The sequence below is a fragment of the Trachinotus anak genome, unplaced genomic scaffold (genome assembly GCF_046630095.1).
Source record: "Trachinotus anak isolate AG129_WGS33_773 ecotype Australia unplaced genomic scaffold, CSIRO_AGI_Tana_v1 ptg000012l, whole genome shotgun sequence".
NCBI classification, from domain to species: domain Eukaryota; kingdom Metazoa; phylum Chordata; class Actinopteri; order Carangiformes; family Carangidae; genus Trachinotus; species Trachinotus anak.
The window spans coordinates 5,222,909-5,250,528 of record NW_027273863.1 but is presented as its reverse complement, the minus strand read 5'-3'; the positions used below and the strand labels follow the sequence as shown (position 1 = coordinate 5,250,528).

General features: G+C 41.6%; 1 protein-coding gene across 1 annotated transcript in view; it reads left to right on the top strand.

Moving 5' to 3' along the window:
• zswim5 (zinc finger, SWIM-type containing 5) overlaps positions 1-19,180 on the top strand; it is a 67,847-nt gene extending 48,667 nt beyond the window's left edge. Inside the window, exons 2-16 of the mRNA XM_071490681.1 lie at positions 10-197; positions 1,350-1,518; positions 3,424-3,572; positions 5,641-5,791; positions 7,193-7,369; positions 7,528-7,704; positions 8,363-8,509; positions 8,649-8,786; positions 12,012-12,163; positions 13,052-13,154; positions 13,272-13,407; positions 14,362-14,519; positions 14,637-14,800; positions 15,504-15,585; positions 16,182-19,180. Coding sequence (XP_071346782.1) covers positions 10-197; positions 1,350-1,518; positions 3,424-3,572; positions 5,641-5,791; positions 7,193-7,369; positions 7,528-7,704; positions 8,363-8,509; positions 8,649-8,786; positions 12,012-12,163; positions 13,052-13,154; positions 13,272-13,407; positions 14,362-14,519; positions 14,637-14,800; positions 15,504-15,585; positions 16,182-17,044 — 2,954 coding nt within the window. The 3' untranslated portion in view covers positions 17,045-19,180. The remainder of the gene's footprint in view (positions 1-9; positions 198-1,349; positions 1,519-3,423; positions 3,573-5,640; positions 5,792-7,192; positions 7,370-7,527; positions 7,705-8,362; positions 8,510-8,648; positions 8,787-12,011; positions 12,164-13,051; positions 13,155-13,271; positions 13,408-14,361; positions 14,520-14,636; positions 14,801-15,503; positions 15,586-16,181) is intronic.
• The last annotated feature ends 8,440 nt before the right edge of the window (positions 19,181-27,620 follow it).

Below are 27,620 nucleotides of genomic sequence, written 5' to 3'. Positions count from 1 at the left end.
TCTTCTCAGGATTTCACCTCAGTGGCACAGTAACCGAACCCGCCACGTCGTCAGAGCCGGAGGTCACCCACAAGGTGGCCATCAGCTTCGACCGCTGCAAGATCACTTCAGTCACCTGTGGCTGTGGGAACCGGGACATTTTCTACTGCGCGCACGTGGTGGCGCTCTCTCTTTACCGCATCCGCAAGCCTGAACAGGTAATAATCACAGTTAACATTCGACAGTGGTTTCTCCAAAGATAAACATCCATAAATAACAAGTAAAAGTTATGTAAACGTTATATATTTGTATGTATGTATATGTATATATTTTTTCATTTTACTTTCTACATATTTTGTGATATTACTTTAGCATAGATTCACTGAGGCATAGAACATCCTGTTGATATGGTTCTGATAACTCTGAAACCCTTCTCTATCCCTTCCTATGCAATCATCTGAAGGCTACATCCTCACTACTACGTCATACTTTAAAAACGCATCACTTTTGCTACACTTCCTCCTGTCGCCCACTCTACTCCAGAGGTTTCTAGCACCTAAAACGGACATTTTCAAACGCTGCTGGACTCTGCTAGTCTGAAAACTCCAGGGTTGCGTTGTAGTTTGGTCGGGCACAAACTGAGACCTTTGGAAACAATGATGCAGACACACCCAGTCTCTTCCTGATTGGGTCTTATCAGCCTCGACTACCAGTGGTGAAAGCAACATGGATAACTAATTACAGGCGTTGCTGATCTTGTTGTTTTTGCTAGCAGCTGTTGTAAAGTTAAATTCTACATTTTAATGCTACAACCGTCTTTGTTGTTTGTCATTCGTAGTATTTTCTGCAGCGAGTAGGAAGCAGAGTAGCGATCTGCTTCCTGTTTACACCGGCTTGTTCATGCCCAATGTAGGTGGATGGTCATGATGTTAGTGTGGACAGAGATTGTTTTCATTTTAAAACGTTGTCCTAAAATGAAAAGGTAGTAGTGTGGACGTAGAAGAAGAGGGTTTCATACAGTGTTGAGCCTGTTATTCAGTGAAATTACTTTATATTAACATCACCTCCACTCTCATACCAAACATTGTCATTTCTGTAGCCGAAGTTATACTGAAAATAATAAACTTAAGGAATGCTGAGCTAAGACCAGCAGTGCAATAAGTCTGTATATGAAGAAACTGACACCTGAACAAACACAGCTTTTAAGGGTTTAAAGTTTATAAAGTTTGGGTTTGATAATTAATTTGTGTGTGTTTTCAAAGAACCAGAATCAGACCAAAAACCTCTCACAGTTATCACATTTCCAAACTAAGTCATAAGGACAGTTTTCTTGTCACACACCAACATTTCTATATGTGTGTCTGATGCAGGTGAAGCTGCGGCTGCCCATCTCAGAGACGCTGTTCCAGATGAACAGAGACCAGCTGCAGAAGCTGGTCCAGTATCTGATAACAGCCCACCACACTGAGGTCCTGCCCACCGCTCAGAAACTGGCCGATGAGATCCTGTCCTCCAACTCTGAGATCAACCAGGTCCATGGTAAGAGGGCAGCTTCTGTGCTAACATGTTCAATCCGTTTTTGTTTTTTTTTGTTTGGTGTCAAGTGAAGAAGAACTGTTCTGTGAATCTTATCTAGCACTTATCTACCAAATCCATCCAGATCTGATGTTTTCAATGCAGTAAAAGCATGGCAGTCAATAGGAAAGTACAAAGCTTTTCTTAATTCTTGAAAAGTTGTTGCTTTGTGGAGATGCTGTCCATCCCCCTGCAGTGATATCTTCACAGCAACAGGCCAGACTTAAAAGCTTCCAGACTTGAAACATGGCAGCCTACAGGCTGTCACACGTCAGAGCCCCTGATTACTCCAGCGAAGCAGCAAACCAGGCTTCAAATGGCTCGTTTGATTTCTCAGCTCCCACTCTCCAGTCACCACCTCCTTCCAGTGGCAGGGGTGTGCTGAAGAAAGCCGAGGAAAAGAAGTTGCATGATGAAATGGATGCAGCAGAAGGTAGAGAGAGATGAGTGGAAAGGAAGTGGACGCTGAGAGGAAGAGACAGGAGAAACTGCACTTGAGGAAATGGGAGAGAGGAGACAGAGAGGAGTGGAAAGATGAAAGCGCCAGAGAAAGCACTGAGATGAAAAAGAAGAGGAGAAACACAACAGACACGCAGTGGCGGCGACGGCGGTGGGGGGGGGGGCAAAACGACACACATCCTTTCACCAAACAAAACTCTTTATCTGTTTCTCTATTTCATCCTCCTTGCTAAATGTTGACATTCTCCAGCTCCGCCGTCCAGGAAGCCCCGCGCTGTGTTTCCTCTCTGTGTTTGACAAGGGGGATCATGGGGGTTGAAGTTCAGTCGATCCAGGAGCGAGGCCTGTCTTTGATGGAGGAGCGCTGCTGTTTGCTGCGGCGCACTCACAGCCAGTTGGAAACACATCTCTGGGCTTTCCTCAGCTCACTTCCTGCTAGATCAAAGCAGCTTCCCCCTTTGGAGCATATCTACATTTCCCTGTAGTATTACTCCGACACACACACACACACACACACACACACACACACACACATACACACACACACACACACACACAGACACACACACTTGGTGCAGAGGGGAAGAAAAATATATATTTTTTGATTCTCCCTGTTTATGGGATTGTAGCTGACTCCTCCCACCCTGGACACAAACTCTTTGTGACACTCCCCTCTGGCAGGAGGCTGCGGTCCTTCAGGACCAAAACCTCTCGCCACAAAAATAGCTTCTTCCCATCTGCTATTAGCCTCATCAACAAGGCTAGAGAGCCCCACTGTTGCTGATCAATTGCACCAATCGCCAGAAAAAATTCCTTGTATGTGAAAACATACTTGGCAATAAAACTGATTCTGATTCTGATTCTGATTCTGATTCTGATGATTAGCCTTATAAGAGCAGCTCTTCTTGTGTCACATAGGTGCACTTAAAGTTTAATGTTGAAACAAATAGGAATGAGAGCAGCAGAGATTTAAATGAACTCACAGATTTTTTTTGTTTTGGTTTCAGGATGGTATTTCTAACCCTCCTTCACCTCTGAAGGATTAAATCTAGGATGAAATGTCAGTATCGAGCAAAGGAAACAGTGTTTTTGTGAGTGAGGCTGTGTAAAAGTGATCCCTCATTTCCCATGGTCACCGTCTGTTTATTTTTTTTCCCGGGGTGTGAATCGAGGACAGGAAGGAACGGGGTGACTGAGCGAATACACAGACTTCACTTTGTTTACAGCGACTTTGATGATGTGAGAAGGATGTTAATGTTAGACCGAAGCTGTGCCCTCGTGATGCATTTTGTTTGTACATGTTCCTGTCAGTGTGTGTGCGCCTGTCATTAAGTGTGTATGTGTGTGTGTGTGTGTGTGTGTGTGTGTGTGTGTGTGTGTGTGTGTGTGTGTGTGTGTGTGTGTTCTCAGGCGCTCCAGACCCGACTGCAGGTGCCAGCATTGATGACGACAACTGCTGGCATCTGGACGAGGATCAAGTCAGGGAGCAAGTCAAACAGTTTCTGTCCCAGGGAGGCTACTACGGCTCTGGGAAGCAGCTCAACTCCATGTTCGCTAAGGTACACACCACATCTTCCTCCCACTGCTTCATCATGAGATTTACTGATTGATTAGTTTGTCTAAATTATTCTAAACGCCAACAAACAATACATAACATAACAATTTATATTCAGTCCCTTAATTAATGTTTGGCTCCCCAGCAGCCTCTGAACTCACCAGTGATCCTTTTGAAATGACACTAAAATTTACAATTTGTTTTTACTATAACTATAAAACTCTAACAAGTCAAAACATTGCAATCTCTCTGTCGTTTTATAATCCTCCACGAGCTCTTAGATCCTCTGCTGCTGGGCTTTTAAATAGACATTGTTTTTACTATGCTCAAACTATGGAACATCCTGCCAAGAGCTACAGGAGATACAGAACATTTTAAACAACAGCTGAAAACCCATTTATTGAACTTGGCTTTTAATCAATTTTCTCATATTTTACTATTTACTGGTATCTGTTTTTATTTTCATTTACATATTTTATCATCTGCTGTCAGCTACTCCTCTACTCGAGCTACATCTGTGGAAGCAAATCTGTCTCACTAGATTTTGAAATAGTAAAACCCGTGAATTTCTAGCACTGATTTTTTTTTTTTTTGCATTGAAATTACGTATCTGAATGTTTTTGACTGTGAATTCAACTTGTGAATTTTTCAAAATTTGGAATGAAAAATTCAAGCATTAAAAAATTCAAATCATATATATTCAAGTGCTCAAATTTGACAGGAAAAATTCAGATTCCAAAATTCGAGTAAAAAAAACATCAGGGATATCTAGGCTAAGCAATCGATTCTGTCTCTAATCGAACCAACATCCAGCCAATCAGGTTACGCTCTGTTGGTCATGTGATGCCCGTGACATGAGGCAGGCAGACATGGTATGGATGTAGAAGGTCATTACATCCAAGTGGAAAAGTGGCTAACGGTATGCAGCTAGTCGAGGTAGTGGAGCAGCTTATGCCGGACAGAAGAGCATAAAGAAGCTAAAAGGAGAGCGAATATTGGACTTGCATTCATTAGGTAACCAGAGACACTCCAGATGGATACTAACATTGCTTTGTGTCTGCTGCATGTGTAAACAGGCAACTCGAGGCTAAAAGGTTCATCATATCAACAGGTTTAAACCTAGTGGATGTGAACAGGCACCTACTTTAAACCGGTGGTCTAGTGATTTAGCTTCGCACATCCAAAATGTTTGGGGACTTCAAAAGATTAAAAAAAAGATCACACTGAAGCAGCAGAGGTGACACAGCCTAACTTTGAGTCCAGGCTGTTGCTCAAAGAAAGCTCAAGCCTACATTTCCCACAATGCAATGTGGTAGTGTCTTTCACGAGACTCTTACCCACCTGATTAATTCAACATGTGATCACGGTCCGGCTGTTTTTCAGATTTAACAAAGCTCCTCTGTAAATACAGAAGATATTACACAAATATGTAAACTGATCCTCGTGTAAAAGTGACCCAATATATAGTCTCAGTTCATATTCACCCTTTGTGCTGTCAGAGAGTATAGTGATTCACTGACGACTGCGCCCTTTGGTGTCGATTCTTATCTCCGTGTAGAAGTCTGGTTTCCCACAGGCAAAATGGCACAAATGAAAAATCAGTGCTCGCAGCTACTGAGAACAAGATCTCAAGATTTCTTTCAGTGTATTATTCTAACTCCAGGCACTAACAGGTTGAATATGGTTAAATATAGCTTTGCAAATCTTCAAAGTCAGTGCAAGGGTTATAAAGACGTTCTCTTAGTGCTCTTTGTCTGAGAGAAACAAGCCCACTTATCACGACCTATATTCTAAGAAGCCTTTCTCTCATTTTCAGTGCCAAACTGCTACTTTTATTTAGTTTTATGTGGCATTCAGATGGTCTTACTTTACATCTCAGAGGCGATGTTTGAACCATCGTTCTTTAGATGCAATAGCACAGCTTCTTTCCCCAAGAACTAAGAACTCGCTCAAAATTTGTCAGATTGAATCTTCAGAGTGTCACAGTCTCCCATTGTGTTTTTTTTCTCTCCTGAAATACATTCTGTGGATTACACACAGCGACTAAACCTGCGCTCTCCGGTTCTTTCCAGGTGCGGGAGATGCTCCGAATGCGAGACTCCAACGGCGCCCGAATGCTGACGCTCATAACGGAACAGTTCATGGCGGACCCTCGTCTGTCGCTATGGAGACAGCAGGGCACGGGCATGACGGACAAGTGCCGGCAGCTCTGGGATGAGCTTGGTAAGAACAGTCAGAAACACACGACCACAAGGACTTTACAGAGGCGTCCAGTCTGTCAGTTACTGAGACAACTATCTAGCCACCTTGTCAGGTAAACGCTTATCCAATCAGTAAGCCATTAGGTCATCCAGTCAGTAGCTTCTCCTCCGGCTCAAGCCTCTCGGCTCCTCTCCTCTCGCTCCCTGCACTGAGTGAATGATAAAGGCTGCCGATCAATACAGCTGCTCAGCTTCTCTGCAATCAATCTCAGCATTTAGGAGGTCAATAAGAACACTTCCTGGGTGAGCGAGGGAGATCATGACACAGACACAGACAGAAATAACACACAGGCAGTCAGGGTTTGCTGCCTGTTTTTCTCAGACGCAGACGTCGTCTGACAGTCGACGGGGCTCAGGTTTGTGTAGGACGGGTGAGTTAAGAGCAGTGAGGCAGCAGAGGTCGACACCAGGCTGCAGGTGATGTTTCCAGTCGTTTGATTTGCTCAATGAAACAACTGCAGCTTTTCTAAATGACCAGGCGAACTCATGTTTAATTTATTAAATTCATAACAGTTGTGAGTTGACTTTTTCTTTGTTTTTCAGTGTTAGTGTTATGAATAAAAAATAATTCACATTCATCACTGTGGATGTTTGATTTTGTGAAACACTCAGAGATGTTGTGGCAGTTTTAGAGAAAAAAACAGCAGCATATTGTTCACTTGACTAAATGCAGAAGTTAATCAGAGTTTGTCTCTGCTGTATTGAATTAGTGATGTAACTAGGAAATATTTTTGATATTCAATCAATGTATTGATTGTTTTTTTATCATTTAGGCTTTAAAACATCAGAAAATAGTATTAAAAATATAAAAATAAATTTAAAAAAGCGATTTCTCCATTTCACCTATTTTGTCCAAAACCTCAGCCCACATCCATTTACTGTCACATTTGAAAATTGTTACTCCAATTGATTGTCACTGTTGTTTTCTGATTAGTTTTCAGTAAATTAACTAATCAATTAATTGTCATCATTTCACCTCTGGCTCTTTATTTTATTCGTTCTGTGGTTTGCTGGTTTTATTCATGGTATGATTTGAGGTGTGACAGTTATCTGTACAAAACTGTGCATGTATTCAGTTTTCACATTCCGTTCTCAGAAGTCATCATAAAAACTTCCAAACTCCATGTAAAATTTCCCTGAAAAATTTGTATGACAGTGTTTAATGAAGCAAACAAGACGACTTTTATTCCTTTTAAATAAAATGTTTCAAAAAATAACAGGTTTCTCTTGACTGTGGGATGTTCATAAAGGCCCTATTTTTCCAAGGAGGCCAGAGGAAAGAGAGCAGAAAGCACAGACAAACAGAACTCCAAAAGCTCTGCATCCCTTGTATCCTGACTTCTGATGGCCATTATTTCCCCAGGTGCATTATGGGTGTGCGTGGTGCTAAACCCCCACTGTAAAAGCGAGGAGAAGAGCGGCTGGCTGAAGCAGTTGAAGAAGTGGGGGGACATGGACGTCTGCCCGCTGGAGGACGGCAACTACGGCAGCGAGCTTCCAAACATCACCAACGCTCTGCCGCAGAGCAACCTCGCACAGGGTCAGCACCAAAACACACACACACATACACACAATGTCATCAGAATATAAACACACATCAGGATTCATCTGAACTTGTGGAGATGAGACAACATGACACTATCACTGATCCTCTGTGTGTGTGTGTGTGTGTGTGTGTGTGTGTTTTGTCTTCCTCAGACTCTCTGTCCAGGCCGAGGAGGACCGTGTTCAGCCGCGCCGTCGAGGCCTGTGACCTCCACTGGCAGGACAGCCACCTGCAGAGGATCATCAGCAGCGACTACTACATGTCTCCGTCCTACCAGAGGGAGGGGGAGAGCCTGCTGTTCAACCCCCAGGGTCTGCCGCTGTGGCTGGGTAAAAGCCTCACTCCTCACGTGCATACAGTGCACACATCTCTTATCATTTATTTTGTCTAATGTTTATTCAGGATACAAACATGCATTGAACAAAACGCACACACACACACACACACACACACACACACACACACACACACACACACACACGTCCTGTGCAGCCTGTCAGGATAGAAAAAACTTCATTTTCAGAAGGACTGAGTGTTTCTGTGGCAGTTCCATATATACACAATCTCTAATTCCACTGAAAGCTGACCCAACACACACACACACACAGACACACACACAGTAATTCTGCTGATATTGAGGCCAGTATCTGCAGTAAGCAGCTTCCAGCTAAGATCTGTCAGATTCTGCAACTTAAGCCAGCTATCAGACACACACTGGCATTCTGCTGAGACTGCACTGTGTGTGTGTGTGTGTGTGTGTGTGTGTGTGTGTGTGTGTGTGTCTATGTGCTATTACCAACTACATTCAGTGTCCCACAGTGTGTTTTTGAGTCTACTAGTGAGAGAGTGAGTGAAAAAGTTTGGAAGAAAAATACACATCTGTAACTGGCTGTTGTGTGTGTGTGTGTGTGTGTGTGTGTGTGTGTGTGTGTGTGTGTGTGTGTGAACCTGTCCTGACCCTACCTTTTCTCCCTGTCGACAACACAGACCACGTCCCGACAGCATGCGCTCGCGTTGATGCCCTGCGTTCCCACGGTTACTCCAGGGAAGCCCTGCGATTGGCGGTTGCCATCATCAACACGCTCCGCCTCCAACAGCAGAGACAGATGGACATCTACAAACACCAAAAGAAAGGTAAAACACACACACACACACACACACACACACACACACACACACACACACTGTCCTGTGTTTGTTTTCCTGGAACGACGTAAAGCGTTGACCGCTCATCATGCGTCATTCTTACCTCTCTCCTCTCTTCCTCTGTCAGAGCTTCTCCAGAGGGGCGTGACCTCCACCACCAACCTGGAAGGCTGGGTGGGTCATCCCTTAGACCCGATTGGCTGCCTGTTCACCACGCTCACCGAAACCTGCCGCATGGATGACGACAACAACATGGACACCGGAGGTACAAAACAAAGACATGATCCTGTTTCTCCTTTTTGATATAGAGGCTTTTCTAAGAGACTTATTATGAGAAATCACCACGTAGAGTCTATAGTGAAGGTTCACATTATTACCAGGCAGAAAGCCTGATGTGCTTTATTGTCGGCCTTTACAAACTTGTGACTACTCTTTTTTTTATGACTCTTCAGACTCTTAAGTGTCTTTTGCATGTAGCCTTTCTGCAGAGTGAATCTTGTGACCTGTCATTATTTCTGGTGCATCAACAAACCACCTACTTTCAGAAAGTGTTTCTGGTCTCAACAGAATATTTCTTCAGGGTTGTCATGAGTTGAGTTTTAGAGATGGAACGTAGCTGGTTTCTTGAATCATCTTGTGAGTTCTCTTTGTTCTTTACAAGCTGAAGACCTGAGTCTCTAAAATTTTTAGTGTAGCTTTCAATTCATTCTTTTGCCAACGCTCATGGTGAGCAACGCTGAAATAAGCTTCACTTCCTTTGTTGCCTACATCATAAGCAGCCATTAGGAAAGAGTGCTGGTCAGAGCTGCGGCAGCAGGACTGTATTCATTTATTGTAGAGACATGTTCATTCTTACCATGTTTGCAACTTCAATTAAGCATGTTAGCACTATAGCAATTCCTAATCAGCGCTAAACACAAAGTGGTAGCGGATGAGGCTAACAGACCAGTGTGGAGTGGACGTCACAGTGACTACATGATGCAGTTGTGGCTCAGAAAAACAGCAGAAACATGTAAAGTGAAACAGGCGAGGAAAAAATGTCTTATTGTGCTGTTGGATGTGAGAATAGAAATGTGAAAAAAGACGACATTCATCTTTAGAGAATATCTTCATCCACACAGACTGGACTGATCACATTTCCACTTTTCCACTGATAAACTCGTAAAAGCAGCAAAAACACCATTTACTAACGTTAGCAACAACAGTGTTTTCTGACACCTTATAAATGAAATCTTTAATCTACCTTTACTTGTCGAAAAAGTCATCAATAATGAAATTAATCTTCATATACATACATCAAACTCAAAATTATTCATCCTCTTTGTGTCCACTGTCTAGTAACAGTGTCTAAGCTACACTACTGTCCACTAAACCTATAAAATAACCTAAAGCCTCAGTATGTAGCTCATACTCGACCATGACTCTCCTCCCAGTCTCCTCACACAGGAATATGTCCATCAAAGGCCTTATCTTACAAACAGGAGGTGTAAATCCTGAGCTGAGGTGATGGGGCTCACCAGCAGTGACTCATCAGACAACAGACTCCGTGCTCTTATATGAGGACCAGGCGCTATTGTGCTGCAGACAGCCATAAACTACCAGAGCATGAATGGGTCGGGCTGGAACACCCTGCTCATTTAGACCACACTCTTTGTGTGTGTGTGTGTGTGTGTGTGTGTGTGTGTGTGTGTGTGTGTGTGTGTGTGTGTGTGTGTGTGTGTGTGTGTGTGTGTGTGTGTGTGTGTGTGTGAGAGATGTATCGAATCCATCACCATTTGCATTTCTCACCCTGGCCAGTGGCTTTTTTGCACCAGTGGCCATTGCAACAAAGCAGAATAGGGGTTGGGTTTTCCCATTGTTACCAGGCTACAGGGAACTATTGTCAGTTCAAACAATGCACTGACCACTGGCACACTCATTGGTGTGTGTGTGTGTGTTGGAGAAAGAGTGAATGATTGTCTTTTGTTGTTTTGGGAATTTGAGGAGAGTGGTATGATTATTTTTTGTGTGCATGTGTGTGTGTAGCCCGGTCACCATGCTTTATTTCCCAATGGAGAACAGCTGGGAACATCTGTCAAAAGGAGAGAGGGGGGCGGACCCAGGCTATGTGTCAGCCAATCAGAATGCTCTTTTCTCACTGATCTTTTCAAATCAACCAATCAATCAACAGCCGAGGTACAAAAAAAAAAGAGAAACAAAACAAAAACGAGTTGGCGCTGGGTTTAAGTCTGTAAAACCAGTTTCCACTTTTCCCTAGATTCTCACACACACACACACACACACATCCCTGGAATAAACAGGATTGAGGGGATCTGTTGCTCGGAGGGGATTTAAGCAGAATGATGGGATTGGGGTGTGGGGGGAGGTGGGCACCAATCAACAGCTGAGACTCTGCTCTGGCATCTGTTCTCAGTTATAATTGTCGAGCGTTGGTGTAGGATGAGCGGCCATCTTAAGATTTGTGGACACACTCTGCCATGTAGCCCACATGTCTACTTTGTTACACACATTCACTCACTCCCTGGTCCTGCAGACGTTTGACTTTGCAGGAGAATTTTAGTTTGAGTTCAGATCTGCGAGCTCCATTCTTTATTAAAAGATGGGTTTGGGTTTTTTCATTATATCTAAATGCAGTACTCATCCCACAGTACTCTGAAAGAACTGAACTGGTTGATTCAATCATTCCTTCTGTCGTTACTGGTCTTCTACTACACTGTGAGAAACAGGACAAAAAGTCCACCGTCCTTGTTCTGTGTGAAAATGTGAACCAGATATATTGAAGCTCATTGTTGCCAGATTTGGTGATTTTCCCTCCAACTGGTTCTACTTTTTATTTAATTTGTTTATGACAACTCGAGAATTTCAGCTACTTTTTGTTTAGTTTCCTGCAACTGAAAACCAGACGATGATCCCTCGTCTCCTCTGAGAGCAGTGAGATTGAGATTAGAAGAGCTCCGAGTTCAGCAGCTCAACACGTAATGACTGAAAACTGATCACTGACAAAACCTAATGTCATTTCAGTTCAATTAACACCAGACTAGAAGTGTTTTTTTTTTCCTTTTCAGATTATTATTCAGCCATAGCTAAAAGACTTGTGTCTGCTCAGGGAAAAACTTGAAAGAGTCAGTGTCACATTAACTTAAAGATTTCATCATGATCATTTTTCATTTTTGTAACTGTGATTTTGGCTTCACTTAACTTATGGAAAAAAATCTAATAAAGAAGTTGGGTAGTTTTGCAGTGAGTGGATGTCAGTATTGATGTGGGATAATTACAGTGACCCATAACTCTCAGTCCACACTGATGAGCCAAAACACTGGTTCTCCATGTGCTGAAACACAATAAGATTTGTGTTTAAAAGAAACACATTATTTATTTTACAATCTTTTTGTTTCTGCAGTGTTTGGCTCACTCCCTGCGCCATAGTGTAGAAGAATTAATCCGGCACATTGTGACCATCTCTCTTTCCTTTCTCCATTTCCCCCTTCAGAAGGAGAACCCAGACCTCCAGTCTACCACCATGTCCCCGTGTGGGGTAGTCCTGATGGTGGGGAGTCGTACCTGACTCTAGCCTTAGAGGTGGCTCTGATGGGGATGGGCCAGCAGAGGATAATGCCCGAGGGCTTGTATGCTCAGGATAAGGTATGGTCATTCTGAAAAACACTGTCACATGATGATTTGTGGTAATAATAAATATAATTTCAACATAATCTGAGCTCAGGCTGTCTGAAAGATGTTAGTGGGAAGCTGAACAGCATTTATGGCTTGTTGCATATTAAAAATTTGTCTGTTGTAGACAACATCGTCATGATAGAAAATCACTGTAATTAAATGTCTGTGTGAAGTGCTTTCAGTGCAAACAGAGAGAAAAGGTCACATCAGTTTGTTCCCTGAAAAACAAGCAGAAAGTCGCAGTACATCAGTTCACAGTGAATTAGACTAAATCCAAGGAACATTTCTTTGTGTGAGGGGTAATCTGCTTTAAAGTGCTGAACACAGACCTTTGTTAATGTCACAGGAATCAGCACAAACATTAGTGTTTTAGACAGGAATTGCATATAAAACTAAATTTGTGAAAGCACCTTTTACTGGATCACCGGCTGAAATAAAAACACTTTCTGTCGTGCACTGTGACAAAAGATAGAATCAAGTGTGTGGAATTAAAGAACACTGTTGGTCTGATAATACCTCAAGCTCAAAATCCCTTCTTAAAGGGTATTTACACTTTGAAGTGTTTTTTTTTAGTTAAGTCAGTTCTGTTCTGCAAGTAAACAGGTTTAATTAAAGGATCTCAACTTAATGTGTTTTATTATAAAATGAATTCAAACATGATTCATTGACAGTCTTGATATGAAATTCAGAAATGAATGTAATTAATGTAATTAATGAAACAATAGGAGGTCGCAAAAAAAGCAACTATTATCTGTTAAAGGAGGAAGCTGGTGGAAGTTTTTAGCTCCTCCAGAATATTTTCCTTTCATTTCTCATTGATAGCAAACAGAAGATTTTCTTGTTGTGAATTTTTTGTAGGTTTGTCGTAATGAGGAGCAGATTGTGGCAAAACTTCAAGAGCTGGAGCTGGACGATCTCCTGGTTCAGACTCTTCGGAAACAGGCCATACAGCTACTAGATGGTACGACGACAACAACAACAAACATTTTTTTCACTCTGTGTTGAAGCTTCTAGGACACACTGTGCTCCTGTGAAATGTGCTAAAACAAAACATTGTTTTGTGCGTCTCTTGGTTCAGCTGGTCCGTTTAGCGGCCTGGGTGAAGTCATCCACAGGGAGAGTGTCCCCATGCACACCTTCGCCAAGTACCTCTTCTCTGCCCTGCTGCCGCACGACGCAGACCTGGCGTACAAGGTGGCTCTCCGCGCAATGAGGTCAGCTTCTGATTCACGACGTTATGACACATCCAGATTAAAGCACCTATGTGCTTATATTATTATTTAATTATTTTCGGTAAATGTATTTGTGTAAATGATCACAATGCAGTTATATTAGTTTTAGTGTTTCTTTAGTTCCTGTGAACTCCATTGTAGCCAGTTAAAGACAATCTTTGCAGTTCTCTACTTTACACTTTACTTCATATGATAAAAATGTTCTGAGTGATTTTCTCTCATTGTCAGAAACTGACAGCTGAAATTTCCTTTACAATGAGATTCATCTTGTCTTTTACTGTGTGAAAATGTACCTTTGCAGTGTCAGACAGTCCAAAAGATTATCTGTCAAAGTTGCACACAAGTGTACACATTAAGTATACACAGCAACAAGTTAAAAGTATTGCAATACACTGTTTCTATGGTTTAACTTTGAGGTCATTTTGGAGGCTGCAGTTTGTGGTGCTGTTGAATTTTACTGTTTCACAAACAGTCTTTTTTAATTATTAACTGTGTATATGAACTGTCATGGAGGAAGGATTTATTGTAGAGTTTTAGTGTTAGACTGCAAATATTAAATCAGAATGTTGAGAGGTGGTGGAGGCTGCCATGCTCTGTGGTGGTGGTCTCATTTATTTTAGGTATTTCCCAGAATGTCTGAATAAGTATAAGTTGTGTGATCCATTATGATAACATTTTGGGAAATGTTTGCCAGGAGTCAGGTGGGAATACTGTTGCCCTGTTTCCAGTCTTCATGATAATCTAACCTGCTGCCGGCTCCTATTACACATTTACTATACAGACAGAGTGTAGATCTTCTCACCTGACTCACTGGATATAAATATTCTTTTAAATATCTTAATTTAGAATTAATTAAGTCTCACCAATTTATATTTTATTTAACTGACATTAAAAAAATTTTAATACATGTTAAAAACTGTTGTATGTTCTTTTCAGGCTGCCGGTGCTGGAGTCGTCAGCAGGCTCCGGGGACGTGGGGCATCCCCACCATGGTATCTCCATAGTCCCAAGTAGATACCCACGCTGGTTCACACTGGGACACCTGGAGTCACAGCAGTGTGAACTGGCCTCCACCATGCTAACTGCTGCTAAAGGTACAATCAACACACCCACGTAATCGTAGCTGAAATGTTGTGTCGTCCTGTATCTTTCACTTAGCAGTGAGGTTTTTATGCATCAAGATCGTAGCTTACATTTTCCTTTGTCTGCAGGCGACATGTTGAGGTTGCGGACGGTGCTGGAGGCCATCCAGAAAAACATCCACTCCTCCTCCTTAATCTTCAAACTGGCCCAGGACGCCTTCAAGATCGCCACACCCGCGGACAACCCGCCAGATATAACCCTGCTCAACGTGGCACTGGAGCTAGGACTGCAGGTACAAAGTGTGTGTGTGAGAAAGAGTGAGCAGGCCTAGTATGAGGGCAAGTCAATAATTTTCGTAAATTATTTCATACCCCCCCCCCCAAAAAAAAAACATGAGTGCTGGTCACCCGTCGAAACATGCGGCAGTTTCTTTGAACTTGTAATTTCTGCAGTCCCCACAGCCTCACTACAAATTAACAGAGAAAACATCACACAGCGTCTTACCGTTGTTGATGAGAGGAAACCACATAATTGAGCCTTTTGGGTTCCACAGTAAACACAGAAACTCTTCACATCATCAAGGCAGCAATGTCGCTGCGGCTTCACCCGCCTCCTCCTCCCTGGTATTTAGAGTTTCGGCAGAATTCCTGTCCACAAAACTGCTAAGAAAGTGCTCAAAATGGAAGAGTCGCAATTAGTCATCTGTGTAATTATGAGCATACTTTGGATACATCTGTCATCACTGTGTGTTGTGGTGTTGTACTGACTTCTAAATGTTGAAAATCGCATGTCATGCTCACTTGTTTGCTAAATGTTTGTATGTTTTAGATTTATTTTCTCAATATTCTTTTATAAAATGACTTTTTAAGCTTGTAAACATTTTGCAAAGTTGCCAAGAAAATACTGAAATATCATAAATGAGTTCTTCTTCTTCTCATTAAACAAAGTAGGAGAATCCTGCAGAAAACATTATCGTTTGTCTGCATGTTTTACAGGTGATGAGGATGACTCTGTCCACGCTGAACTGGAGGAGGAGAGAGATGGTTCGCTGGCTGGTAACCTGCGCCACTGAAGTCGGTATGTGATGCCTTTTAACACACACCAGTGAGACCCATCCATTAGTAATGACTGCAGAAGGTTTTTCCCTTCATTTAAAACTGCAGTCTGTGATAGGCTGACACTACTGGCCATTTCAAATTTCAAAATAAAGCACAGTATGGTCATAACTCTTCTCCTCTCTCCCCTGTTTCTTTTGAACATGGAATAAAGGTAGATGTCCATGTGTTTGTGATAATAAAGCAGATCTAGGTTCTATATTAATACTGTGAAAGTATAAAAGCCTCAGTCCACAGAAAAATGCACACAGCCTATATTTAGAAACTGAGCAGAGAGGCTCAGATCCTCTCTTCTGATTGGCTGACTGACCTGTTGTTACTAGAGCTCCAGAGAGAAGCCTCAGAGAGGAGATGTAAAACTACACTGAGATGGTTTTTGATTCTTAAAACCACAAATATATCTTCTGATGGAGATTAACACTTCAGATGAAATACAGGAGAAGTGTAAATGATGGGACCTTTAATAGATAACACATAGTAAATATATAATAAATCAGATTCATACAATTTACATTCTGACTTCAGTAAATGTTAAATATTTATTTTTCTCTTCCTCAGGTCTGCGGGCGTTGGTGAGCATCTTACAGAGCTGGTACACTCTCTTCACGCCGACTGAGGCCACCAGCATCGTGGCAGCCACCGTCATGTCCCACAACACCATCCTGCGCCTCAGCCTCGATTACCCCCAGCGCGAGGAGCTGGCCAGCTGTGCGAGAACCCTGGCCCTGCAGTGCGCCATGAAGGACCCCCAGAACTGCGCTCTGTCAGCTCTGACGCTCTGCGAGAAGGACCACATCGCGTTCGAGACGGCCTACCAGATTGTGATCGACGCAGCGTCCACAGGGATGACGTACTCCCAGCTGTTTACCATTGCAAGGTACATGGAGCACAGGGGATACCCTCTGCGGTCGTTCAAATTGGCCTCCCTCGCCATGACCCATCTTAACCTGGCTTACAACCAGGACACGCACCCAGCTATTAATGACGTGCTCTGGGCGTGCGCGCTCAGCCACTCTTTGGGTAAAAATGAGCTTGCAGCCATTATTCCCCTGGTGGTGAAGAGCGTGCACTGCGCCACGGTGCTGTCTGACATCCTGAGGCGGTGCACCATGACAGCGCCAGGTCTCGCCGGCATCCCCGGGAGAAGGAACTCTGGGAAGCTGATGTCAACAGACAAGGCGCCATTGCGGCAGCTCCTGGACGCCACGATCTCGGCGTACATCAACACCACGCACTCTCGACTGACGCACATCAGTCCGCGGCACTACGGAGAGTTCATAGAGTTCCTGAGCAAAGCAAGGGAGACTTTCCTGCTGGCACAGGACGGCCACATTCAGTTCGCCCAGTTCATAGACAACCTCAAACAGATCTACAAGGGCAAGAAGAAACTGATGATGTTGGTCAGAGAGCGCTTCGGCTGACCTTACCCCTCCCTCACAGGGACACTCTCCCTGGGAAGTAGTTCAACTTATTTGTTTCTATTTAAGGCTTTTTAGATTCTTTGTATTTTTACTTATTTTGAGCCATTTGTTGACTAAGTCATAAGTTTTTGTCCCTGTTTTGTTGTTTTGTTTCTTGAATGTGAACCAGGAAGTGTTTGCAGTACATTGCTCTACTTCATTGAGACTGCAAAAGGGGGGGGACGACGGCTTGAAATGTCAAAGAAACACCAACAAAAACAAAGCATTTTCCCCCTCCAGCTAATGTTAACTCTAATATGAAAAAGTCAAAAAGATTGTGATGGGAAAAAAAGCAAAAGGAACTTTTGTTTTTTAGTGGCACATGATGATATAAAAACCAAATGATGTTGTTGGATGGGGTACATACTTTGAGCCAGAAGATGCTTTCAGCTGGGGGTAAAAGAAGAAGTGTTTTTTTTAAAGTGGAAGAAACATGTCATTCCAAAAAAAAGAAAGCCACTGAGGTGGAAAACACACATAGTGTTGCTGTCATACCTCGACTGTATTATTTGTCAGCTTTAACTTCTCTATCAGAAATGGCCTCTTGTTTCATTCAGGGCATCTTAGAGTAGAGAGGGCAGAATACAGAACTACACGTGTGTGGTCTCTTTGTAGAAGAAGTCAGCACCAACAGGTTTGAAAACCTGACTGAAGCCACTCTAGACTAGCTCCTGTCCCCTACACCTGCTGGTCAGTGCTCTTCATTAAGAATATCTTCAGAGGAAGAACCATGTTGCTTCACAGAGTGCATGTTCTCAAATCCAGCAGCCTGCGAGTAACATTATTCAGGCTGTTCTAGCTAAGGTAGAGTAGTAGAGGCTCCACGTGCACATATATATATACAGTATATCTCTTACGTCCTCCTATAAGCTTATTAACAGTGACAAAATACAACTGTGATGAACGGAGGGGTCACATTATGCCCATCTGTAGAGATACCACTGCACTGCTTACAGCTATTTGTGGCCAAAACCTTTAAAATCTATATGACTCCACAGGTCACTTTTCACACGCTAGATCAAGACGCTAGTCAATGAGCAATATGAATCAAGTCTGCTTCATTTTTTTTATCATCCTGCGGCATTAATGTCAACGTCTTGTATTGGGTTAGGAAGCAGAGCATATTTGGACCTTGCTGATTTCTGTGACTGTTCATGGTTAACTCTGCCTGTAGCTTAAGTCCCTTTTCCATTTCAAAAGGTTTTGTGAGAAAGCAGGAACTCTTGGTTTCCCAGAGTTTTTTCATGAAGCCAATTTTAATACCAGAAATCTGGTTTTTAATGTTGGCTCTTTTTGTTATAGCTCCAACCCACAAAGAGCCCTGTCAGTCTAGATGGTACTACAGAAGAAATGCCATAAATTCCTTTTAGCAGAACTTACCATCATAGTCAAACAAGCAATATTTATATAATAACATCCAACATTATCTGAATTTACCGAAGTGTCAAAAGGAAATAAGTGATAACGAACTGAATAACCTTAGACTTACAACATGGTAGAAGTTCTGCCGGGTGTGTCTTGTCAGATTAAGAGAATTAACCACGTCTAGAGTCTAGAAATGAATTTCCAGGAATTTATAATACAGCTAAGCTTAAATCGCTGATAAGTCTGCACTAATTAACATTTTAATGTTAGCAATAAATCAAATAATTATTTACAGAGAATTAGCATCATTTTTCGCATCATTTAGCTAAGTGTTCAGGTTTTCTGCCAGGAATTTTACTCTTTGGCTTAATTTCACTGCTCACCTCAACTTTATTTCCAGCTACAGCAGGCAGCCATTTTCAGTGGTACACCACCTGCCCAGCGCCAAACAGCTGGAAGTAGCCAGATAGTGAGTGAGTATCGTGGAGGTTTTAGCTCACGTTATGATGAAGAGCAAAACAAAGATGAAGAGTGAATATTTTGTCAGGTGGCCAGAAAAATGGCCAGATAAACACTCACTGCTGCTAGACATGCAAGTTAGCTATTGTTTGCTAACACATTAGCTACGCCAACTTTGTAAAAAACAAATTATCAGTGGTTTAAGTAATGTTTGGATATACATAAACAAAAAAGGGGAATTGGTTAACATTTAAAAAAAAAAAAAAAGAAAAAGTTGAATATTTAAAACATTTAAAAAAACATAGTAACTGTTGTAATTGCACTTGTACGATCATGGCTAACACAAAAAATGCTAAAGAGGCTTTTTGTGGTTTGAAACCTCTGTTGTTCCTGCACTTTTCTTACATCTTATTGGGAAAGGGTCTGTAGTTACTGAAGCTACTTCCCTGTGAATGCTACTGGTTGTGATCATTTCTGGACTGTGAAGATGAGTGGCCGTGTCATTCTCAAAGGGTTGCAGAAATACAGTGCACATACAAAACATACTGTATAATTTTATGACTTACTGACATAATTGTACATGTTTGAGACAACATGCCTCGGCACAGGAAGTTGTTTTTCTTTATGGAGGGGGTTGTTTGTGCCCCCTCTTCACTCACCCAGTGGCAAAGTGCTATTAATGGCAGTAAACAGTTCAGCGAGAGCTTGAATCTTTTACTGGTCGGACTGGTCATCGTACAAGCACTTCACACAAATACCTCTTCAGTACGTTCCTGCCTGCTTCAGCATTTATTTATTGATTGTTTAGTAACTTCGTGTGACTGAATAGGAACCGCAGACACACAAACAGAACAGGATTTAAATAGATTTAAAAACACACACACACACACACACACAATGGATGAGTCAGCTTGTCAATGGCAGGAGAATAAAAGAATAAGGTTTTTGAATGGAGGAACATTTTCTAGTCTGCTTTTACATTCCATGAGAGCTACCTTCACCCGCTACACGGGTAGTCAGTCACAGCTCTGGGCCTTTTTTTGATCTGAAGAAATGCAGATAGAAGTATGGGGGGAAAAAAGGAAAATTGAGCAAAAGAAAGAAAAGAGAGGCTAAACTCAGTTCTCAGGGACATCACTTAAAGAAACAAAACAAAAAGTAGTAGCATTAAGCATTTAAGATATTGTAAATATTAAAGTGTCAATTCAGAAAATTGTAAAGTTATAATTATTTATGATAAGTATGTTATGTGTTTGTTTTTTTCTTTTCTTTTTATGTTTTTTCTGTTTGTTTTTTTTGGCGGGGGTGTACTTGAATTGTTTTGGATGGGGGAATTTGACAGCGTTTTTTGTAAGAGCAAAGACTTCAAGGCATTTCTCAGGTGCTCCTGTGTACATTTATTTCAGTTTGTTTTTTGCTATAATAACTATTATTATTATTATTTTGTGTTTTTTATGTTTAGATTTGCAAAGAAAAAAAAAATCTGTTTTCCAAAAGGAGGCATGTTATTTGGAGTTGAGGAAAATGAGTGAGGCATTCATTTGTAAACAGATACGTACTAAACCTGACTATGCAGAACCACTTTGATGATCTTGTCACCTCTTAAAGATGCCCTCTAAAAACTTGGGAAGAAGAGACACAGTGGACTGAACCACTATTAAAGAGAGAGGAGGGTTTGGGGGGACGGACAAAGACAAGACCCAGCATGCTTGTATTTGGACAATGCGCAGTAGCCAGCCTGCATTCGCTGCAACATTTAGAGGAGAGAAAAAAAAAAAAAAAAGAGAGAAATGGTGGGAAATGCCTTTCTGACCGATCAATGTACAAAGTTTATTTTTGCTTTTCTTCTTTGTTGGTTTTATTTAATCAGGACTCAAGCCTTTAGTGTCTTCTCAGAGGTGTTGTGTTTTTTTGTGGCAGCACCGCAGTGAGACAGAACAATACGCAAACATCAGTCAGAAACAACAACTGTATGAACAAAAGAGACGACCTGTGGATGACCTTGTGTTCATTCCTCATTTGTTGTATCTTGTTTTTCTTTATTGCTTTTCTCAACTCCTTTCAGCCTTCTTTTATCTCTCTACCATAGTTTCTTCTAATTTTCTGCCGTTTATCCCTCGTTCCCTCTCACACCGGAGGGATTTTGGTGTCTTAGCAATGCATCGATGTGTCAGTGACCAGCTTTCGCTGCAGCCACTTCCTCTGCTGTCAGATACCAGTGCAACAGCCTCGTGTCAGCTTTTGACAAAAACTAGTAGGTTTTCATCATTTGTTGCTGCAAGGTTTTTACACAATGTTGAGTAAATTAATGTCTGGGCTACTACATTAGCAAGATAAGGAGGTTTTTGTTAAATCACATATGAAAGAGGGATATTATTTTACCAGTAATTTAACTTTGAAGCTCCAGTCAGCTGCCTTTATGTGATGCATTAACTGACGGCATTACAACAAAGACGTTCCTCAATCTTAACTGTTTCTCTCTATGTTAACTGTATCAACCTTAAGTTTTTCTTAATTTTCCCTTTTCCTTCTTTCTTTCCTTCTTTCTTTCTTTCTTTCTTTCTTTTTCTTTCTTTCTGTCTTTCTTTCTTTCGTAGGACAGTACTATTTGCAGGTAGAGATCTAGTTCACCTACTGTTTCCCAGTTTGTTTTGTTTTGGATTTATTTTCTAACTTAAGGGAAATTTGAAAGTGTTTGTTGCCTCTTTGTGCTACTGATTATGAAAAAGGTATTTCCAGTATTTGTTGCCACAGAAGTATGATAGCTTATCATCAACACTTTTTTTTTTAATTTGTAATTTTTTTTGTGCAACTTCTTGAGCTACTGTCTATAAAGCGAGAATTTATTACTATTTATGTAACGCTACTACCATTTTATATTGATTTGTGTTGGAATCTCAGTGCTTTTCTATGAATAAAGTGTGAAACACGTTTCAAGGACTTCTTTATATCTGTGCTGAACCAAGATGCTTTACATTAGAGAGGATATTCTGTGTGTGACCTCACACCTCCGAAATGAAGCCAAATTACTGGAACTATAAATCTGTGGTTCTTGACTAGAGTATTTAAATGTTATTTATCAGGTTTCTACTTGACTACAGTTTAGAGGGAGATATTTTTTAATTTTTACTCCACTACATTTTATGGCTTTTAGTTTTCTTTAGTAATCAAAATTAAATGAGTCCTAACGCCTAATCCATTCACATTAAATTATATGCAACACACGAATCTAAAACTATGTCAAAGACTTTTCAAAAATTATAAATCTTTTATTAATACAGGTGGTCTAACTCAGGTCAGGATGTCTTTTTCAGCTGTGAACAAAAATAAACAGATGCAGTTTATACATAGACACATACATTAATGGACATTAAAAATAAACACATAGAATTCACATATTCTGAATACAAATATAAATACAAAACTTTTGTTTTTGCTTCCATTTTTCATTTGTTGAAATAAAACACACAGGATTTATGTTTATTATATTTTCTTCACAAATGTGTTGAGGTCAGTGTTGGTGAGCACCTGACAGGTGTGGCACATCAAGACACTGATCACACAGCATGCTTGCTGCACAGGTGGGCCTCGGTGTGGTCACCATAAAAAGCCACTTTCACTGTCCCAGTGAAATAAGAGAATGTAACTTTGAGCTCATTCATTCATTTTGTCGTGGTTCTGTTCATCAGTGCCGCCTCACCTGAGTGACCAGCTGACATTTTCGTGTCTCAGCAAAAAGCCTCAGCTTCACCCACAACACATGTACCTTCGGTGTCAAACCCACACATGACTTCTCAGATGGCTGCTTATGTTCCTTCACTCAGCACAGTCGGCTCATTTCTCCATGAGCAAAGACAACAACAACCTGTGCATTTACTGATATGATAACAGAGTATGCATTTTAGGAACTAGAGTTCAATGCACCACCTGTTGTATGGATTTTGAACTTTTAAGAGTTTATAACAGACTGAATATTTAATCTTTCCAGCTTTTAAATGTTAAAAATGACGAAAGAATGTCCTGCTACAGTTATTGTACCTGGTTACTATTTACCATTACATGAATATATAAATGATCATCTTATAAAATGTGATATATTGTCATGGATTAGATTAATTACCCAACTACATATGAAGTCATTAAAACTAGTGTGTACAAGTTGAGGGATAATTCTGGTTTAGTTCAAGTGAAGACTTGTTTTCAGAGTTTGTTCACCATCCTTTCAGTTTATTCTCTTGTGTGTAATAATAACATTGTAACAATGTTCATTGTAAAGATAAGAACATGGTTACAGTAAACTGTCCTTTACAAACCTCCATCCTTTGACCTGCCAGACTTGCCGTAGTTGTGCAATCAGTAATATTAGCTGATATGACTTAATGTTTTACTTCTACAATAAGTGATTTAAATAATCCGACTAAACAGCTGGCTGTTTACTGCCTGTCTGATCACCTGTCCACCTGTGTTTCATGCCCCATTGGACTCAGTTGTAATGAAGTGTTCAGCAGCTGTATATGCTCTGAATTTACAAATTCTCCAGAGCGGTCTAATGCCTTCAACTCCCACACAACAACATATGGATAAATGATTTTGCAGAGGAGTCAGCATCCCAGCTGGTGTGGCACAATCCTGCGTTTTCACCCAGCATTAGTGCTAAATGAAGCACATGGAGGGTGAGATGGTCCCATCAATCTTTCACTCATTTGTCTCTAATCAGAATATTTTTCTTCTATCCCTCCTTCACCGCTTCATTCTCATTCATTAGAGATTTCTGCAGAGCCATATAACCAGACAATCAGACCATCAAGAAGTGCTAAGTGTGCTCGTGACTCAGTGTGTGTGTGTGTTTGAGAGAGAGAGAGAGAGAGTGTGTAAATCTAGATTGATTGGCTGATGGTAAATGAGCAGATTTATATTAATTATCCAGACAGATAGATGGAGAAGTGATTGCTATATGCTCAATCTTTTTCTCCTCAGTTTGCACCATGTCGTCCAATCTGTCGCGCTCTCTACCTCTCTAACTCACACACACACACACACACACAGTGTAATGGACAGTTACTGAAAATACGCACAAACTGAACAGTTGCAGAGAGTGTAGGGTTTTCATCAGCCACTCCTCTGTCTCCAGCCTGCAGGTCACTCTCTACACACTTATTCTCCTGGGTGACAGCACGAAGTGTGCATCCTGTCCTAAACACAACGACACAGCCCATCTGTGACAATCCCCACTGCACACACACACACACACACACACACAGAGATGTGTGCATGTTTACAGACAGTTCAATCTCACTAAAGTGTAAGATATTAACACAGTATCTGTATGCTGTCATCTACGTCGCTGCAGCTGTAACAGCTCTCTGGACAGCATGAAAAGATGTTACTGTGTGTGAGCTCTAAACAAGAAACCTTACAAGAATCCATCTTGCCTGGCTCCAAGTTACTCCCTTGTGGCCAAACCACAGTCATTTGTTATTTGGATCAATCGGCTTCCTATGAGGGAGGAACTACTGGCAGCTACAGGCGTGTCTTTGCTGTGTCTGTCTGTTAACAACAATGGCGTAGATGCGGCTCTAGCATCACATATATCAAATCTGGAGAGGACGTCTTCATTGAAAGATGAGCAGAGGACAGCACTGAAGGCTTTTCTCAATGAAAAAGATGCTCTCACTCCTCTCCTGACTGGCTTTGGCCAAAAAATAGGAAGGGCGCAGAATATGATTGGTTGAGGTTAGCCCATGATAAACAGTGACAGACAGATGGTTCATCCAATGACCTGCCAAGTATTTTTGAAAGCATCTGCCCTTTTCCAAACAGTTTCCAAAGAAGCTCTCGCAGATGGTTCTGAGTGACAAACCATCTGGTGCGTCAGGTTAGCGACTGGTTTGGTAGGTCTGATATCAGCTCTGCGGGCCTGACTGTAGATCCTGACAAACTAAACCATCACTGGACCCTACTGCTGCAATGTTGGACAACATCACCCAGCAGTCTTAAGGCAATAACAATGTGAGTTCTGGTTCAGATAGTTGAGGGCTGAGGTAGATGCAGCAGTGGTAACTCTCAAACTAATTTTGGCTAAAAGGCTAAACACACCACTTCTATGTTGTGCTATTCTGTCCATTATGTCACAACTGCTCATTTACAGCCATGTTCCAAGCCTAGAGGGGGTGACTGAAACCAACACGTAGGTGAACTATCAGGTATTAGTTTAATTTCTTTAACTGCAATTAATTTGTCACAACCTGAATCTGGACCGGCAGAAACAGAGACCTTTGGAAAGGATGACGTAGAAACCCACAGTCACTCTCTGATTATCAGCTTTATCAGCCTTGACTACCAGTGGTGAAAGCAACGTGGATAACTAATTACATGCTTCAACTGTCTTTGCTGTTCCTTGTTCGTAGTTTTTTATGCGACTAATCAACTGCAGAGTAGACAATCTTCTTTCTGTTTACGCCGGTTTGCACATGCTCAGTGTATGTGAATGGTCATGTATTTATCTCCTCCCATCCACCAGAAGACAAAAGGACCAACAGGGTGAATGAATGAATATATATTTTAAAAAGAAAACTTCAATAAAAACTTTCTTCAATGAAGAAACATTTTTACTGAAATGCAGATGAATGTGTAGATGAATGTGATGTTTTGATACAGGATGTTAACTCCTACAGTCATGTGGGTCACAAACAGGGTCCAAGTCAACAGGTTAAATGAGGTGGGATAGCGAAGCATCATCAGCAAAGAGGGGTGGTCACAGCTGTCAGTATCTGCATCAGTGTGGAGCCTCTGAAGGTCTTCAGACTAAAGCCAGAGTCTCTATCTCTGCCTCTGCCTGCCTCCATAGCCGCCGTGGTAATAATGCCTATCAGTCTCTGTCACAGTGGGCTGTGTGTGAATGTGTGTGTTCATTCATGCATGTGGTCATCGAAAGATATAGTCTGTGTGTGTTTGGGTGTGTGTGTGTGTGTGTGTGTGTGCGCGCGTGTGTGTGTGTGTGTGTGTGTGTGTACGTGTGTGTGTGTGTGTGTGTGTGTACGTGTGTGTGTGTGTGTGTGCGTGTGTGTGTTTGGGGGTGGTCACTGATAAAGCGCTGATAGTGTCCATCCATGGCAGATGATGTAAAGCCTGCTGTCTCTCCAGGCAGATTGGATTTTCAGGCCTGCTGATTTGCTGAGAGATGGAGCCTGGACCTCCTTCAAACACACAAACACACACACACACTGACACAGAGAGAGAGAGAGAAACCCACAAAGACTCATTCACCTGTTCAATCGCTGTGCACAAAATAAGCACATAAAAGCCCAAAGACACACACAAACACAAATACATACAAACACACACACACTTATATATTATTCTCCCGCCAAAGCCTTTAAAGGCGACCATGTGGAAATTGATCTCCATTTGTAAAGAGCACAGATTCATTGTTACAACCTTGTCTTTCTCTCTCTCTCTCTCTCTCACACACACACACACACGTGCGCGCACACACACATGCACACACACACAGCCTGTCACTGTGTTCCCAGATGGCCCACTGACACACAGTCCCAGCCTCTTCAGTCTTACCTGTCGTCAATCAGCGGTGATTTTTGTTCATTTGTCTCTGCTATTTACGCAATGGGGGGGGGCAACAAAAAAAGCCTTTGTGTGAGTGTGTGTGTGTGCACGCGCGTGTGTGTGTGTTTATGGTACAACAGCAACACAAAGGACAGAGATGAATGAAGGCCGCTTTCATTTGCGCAAGAATTGCTTTTTTTCCCATTATCAAGATTAATTCAGCTGCTTTGAGCTTTGTGTATTGTTGTATTTATTAATAACACTGAGGTCCACTCAGTGCTGTGCAGTCTTAATTATTTGGAGGCTTGGATTCAACATTTCATGTCCACCTTCTCATTGAAACTGTGTTGTTCAGCAGGAAAATCAATCAAGTGCAGCCTTCACCTGTTGTGAAACTGCACTGCTAACCTAACCCTGCAGGGTTAAGGATATAAGGCAGACAATATTCAACATTTTTCTCATTTTCACTAAATCTCATGAAAAAGACCAACAATGAATGTGTACTACTAGCATGTACTTTGTGTGTGTGTATTCAAAGCCTAATGAATTTTATTCCTCTGCACCACAGAGCTTCACTGTTAAAAACACATCAGTGAACCACACTGTACAAACACAGTGTAGTTTATTCTGACTCATTCGAACATACAGCATCCTGCTGTTGTCAACACTTACAAGCTCAGTAAACGTGCATCAATCCGCAGCTGAAAATAGTCCCATAACTCCTATCTGAGTGATGTTTGCTAAAAAACTACACTGACCAGCTGTTTAAGAAATTATCTTGCATCTGTTAAAAATATAATTATGCGTTTGTGACATGTTCGTAAAGACCTATGTCTTCAGTAGGAAGGACTGAGGAGTGAGTACTGCAGAACGGTTTTGGGAAGTCAGAGAGGCCTGAGAGACAGACACAGGGTCATTTCAGGGGATTTGTTGACAGTAAAATAGCCGATATAATAATGTCAATAATGAACAAAACCTCTTGGAAACATTGTTGATTAAAACATTAAGTAGATTTTAGGTTTCCCCTGCTGACCACCACCACTGTTAGCTGATTTTTAGTTAAGTGTGTTTTATGACGTCGGTTACCAAAACTCAGTGTCAGGACAACATCTAATGCCAGCATCATTTTGACGTAGAATACTGACAATAG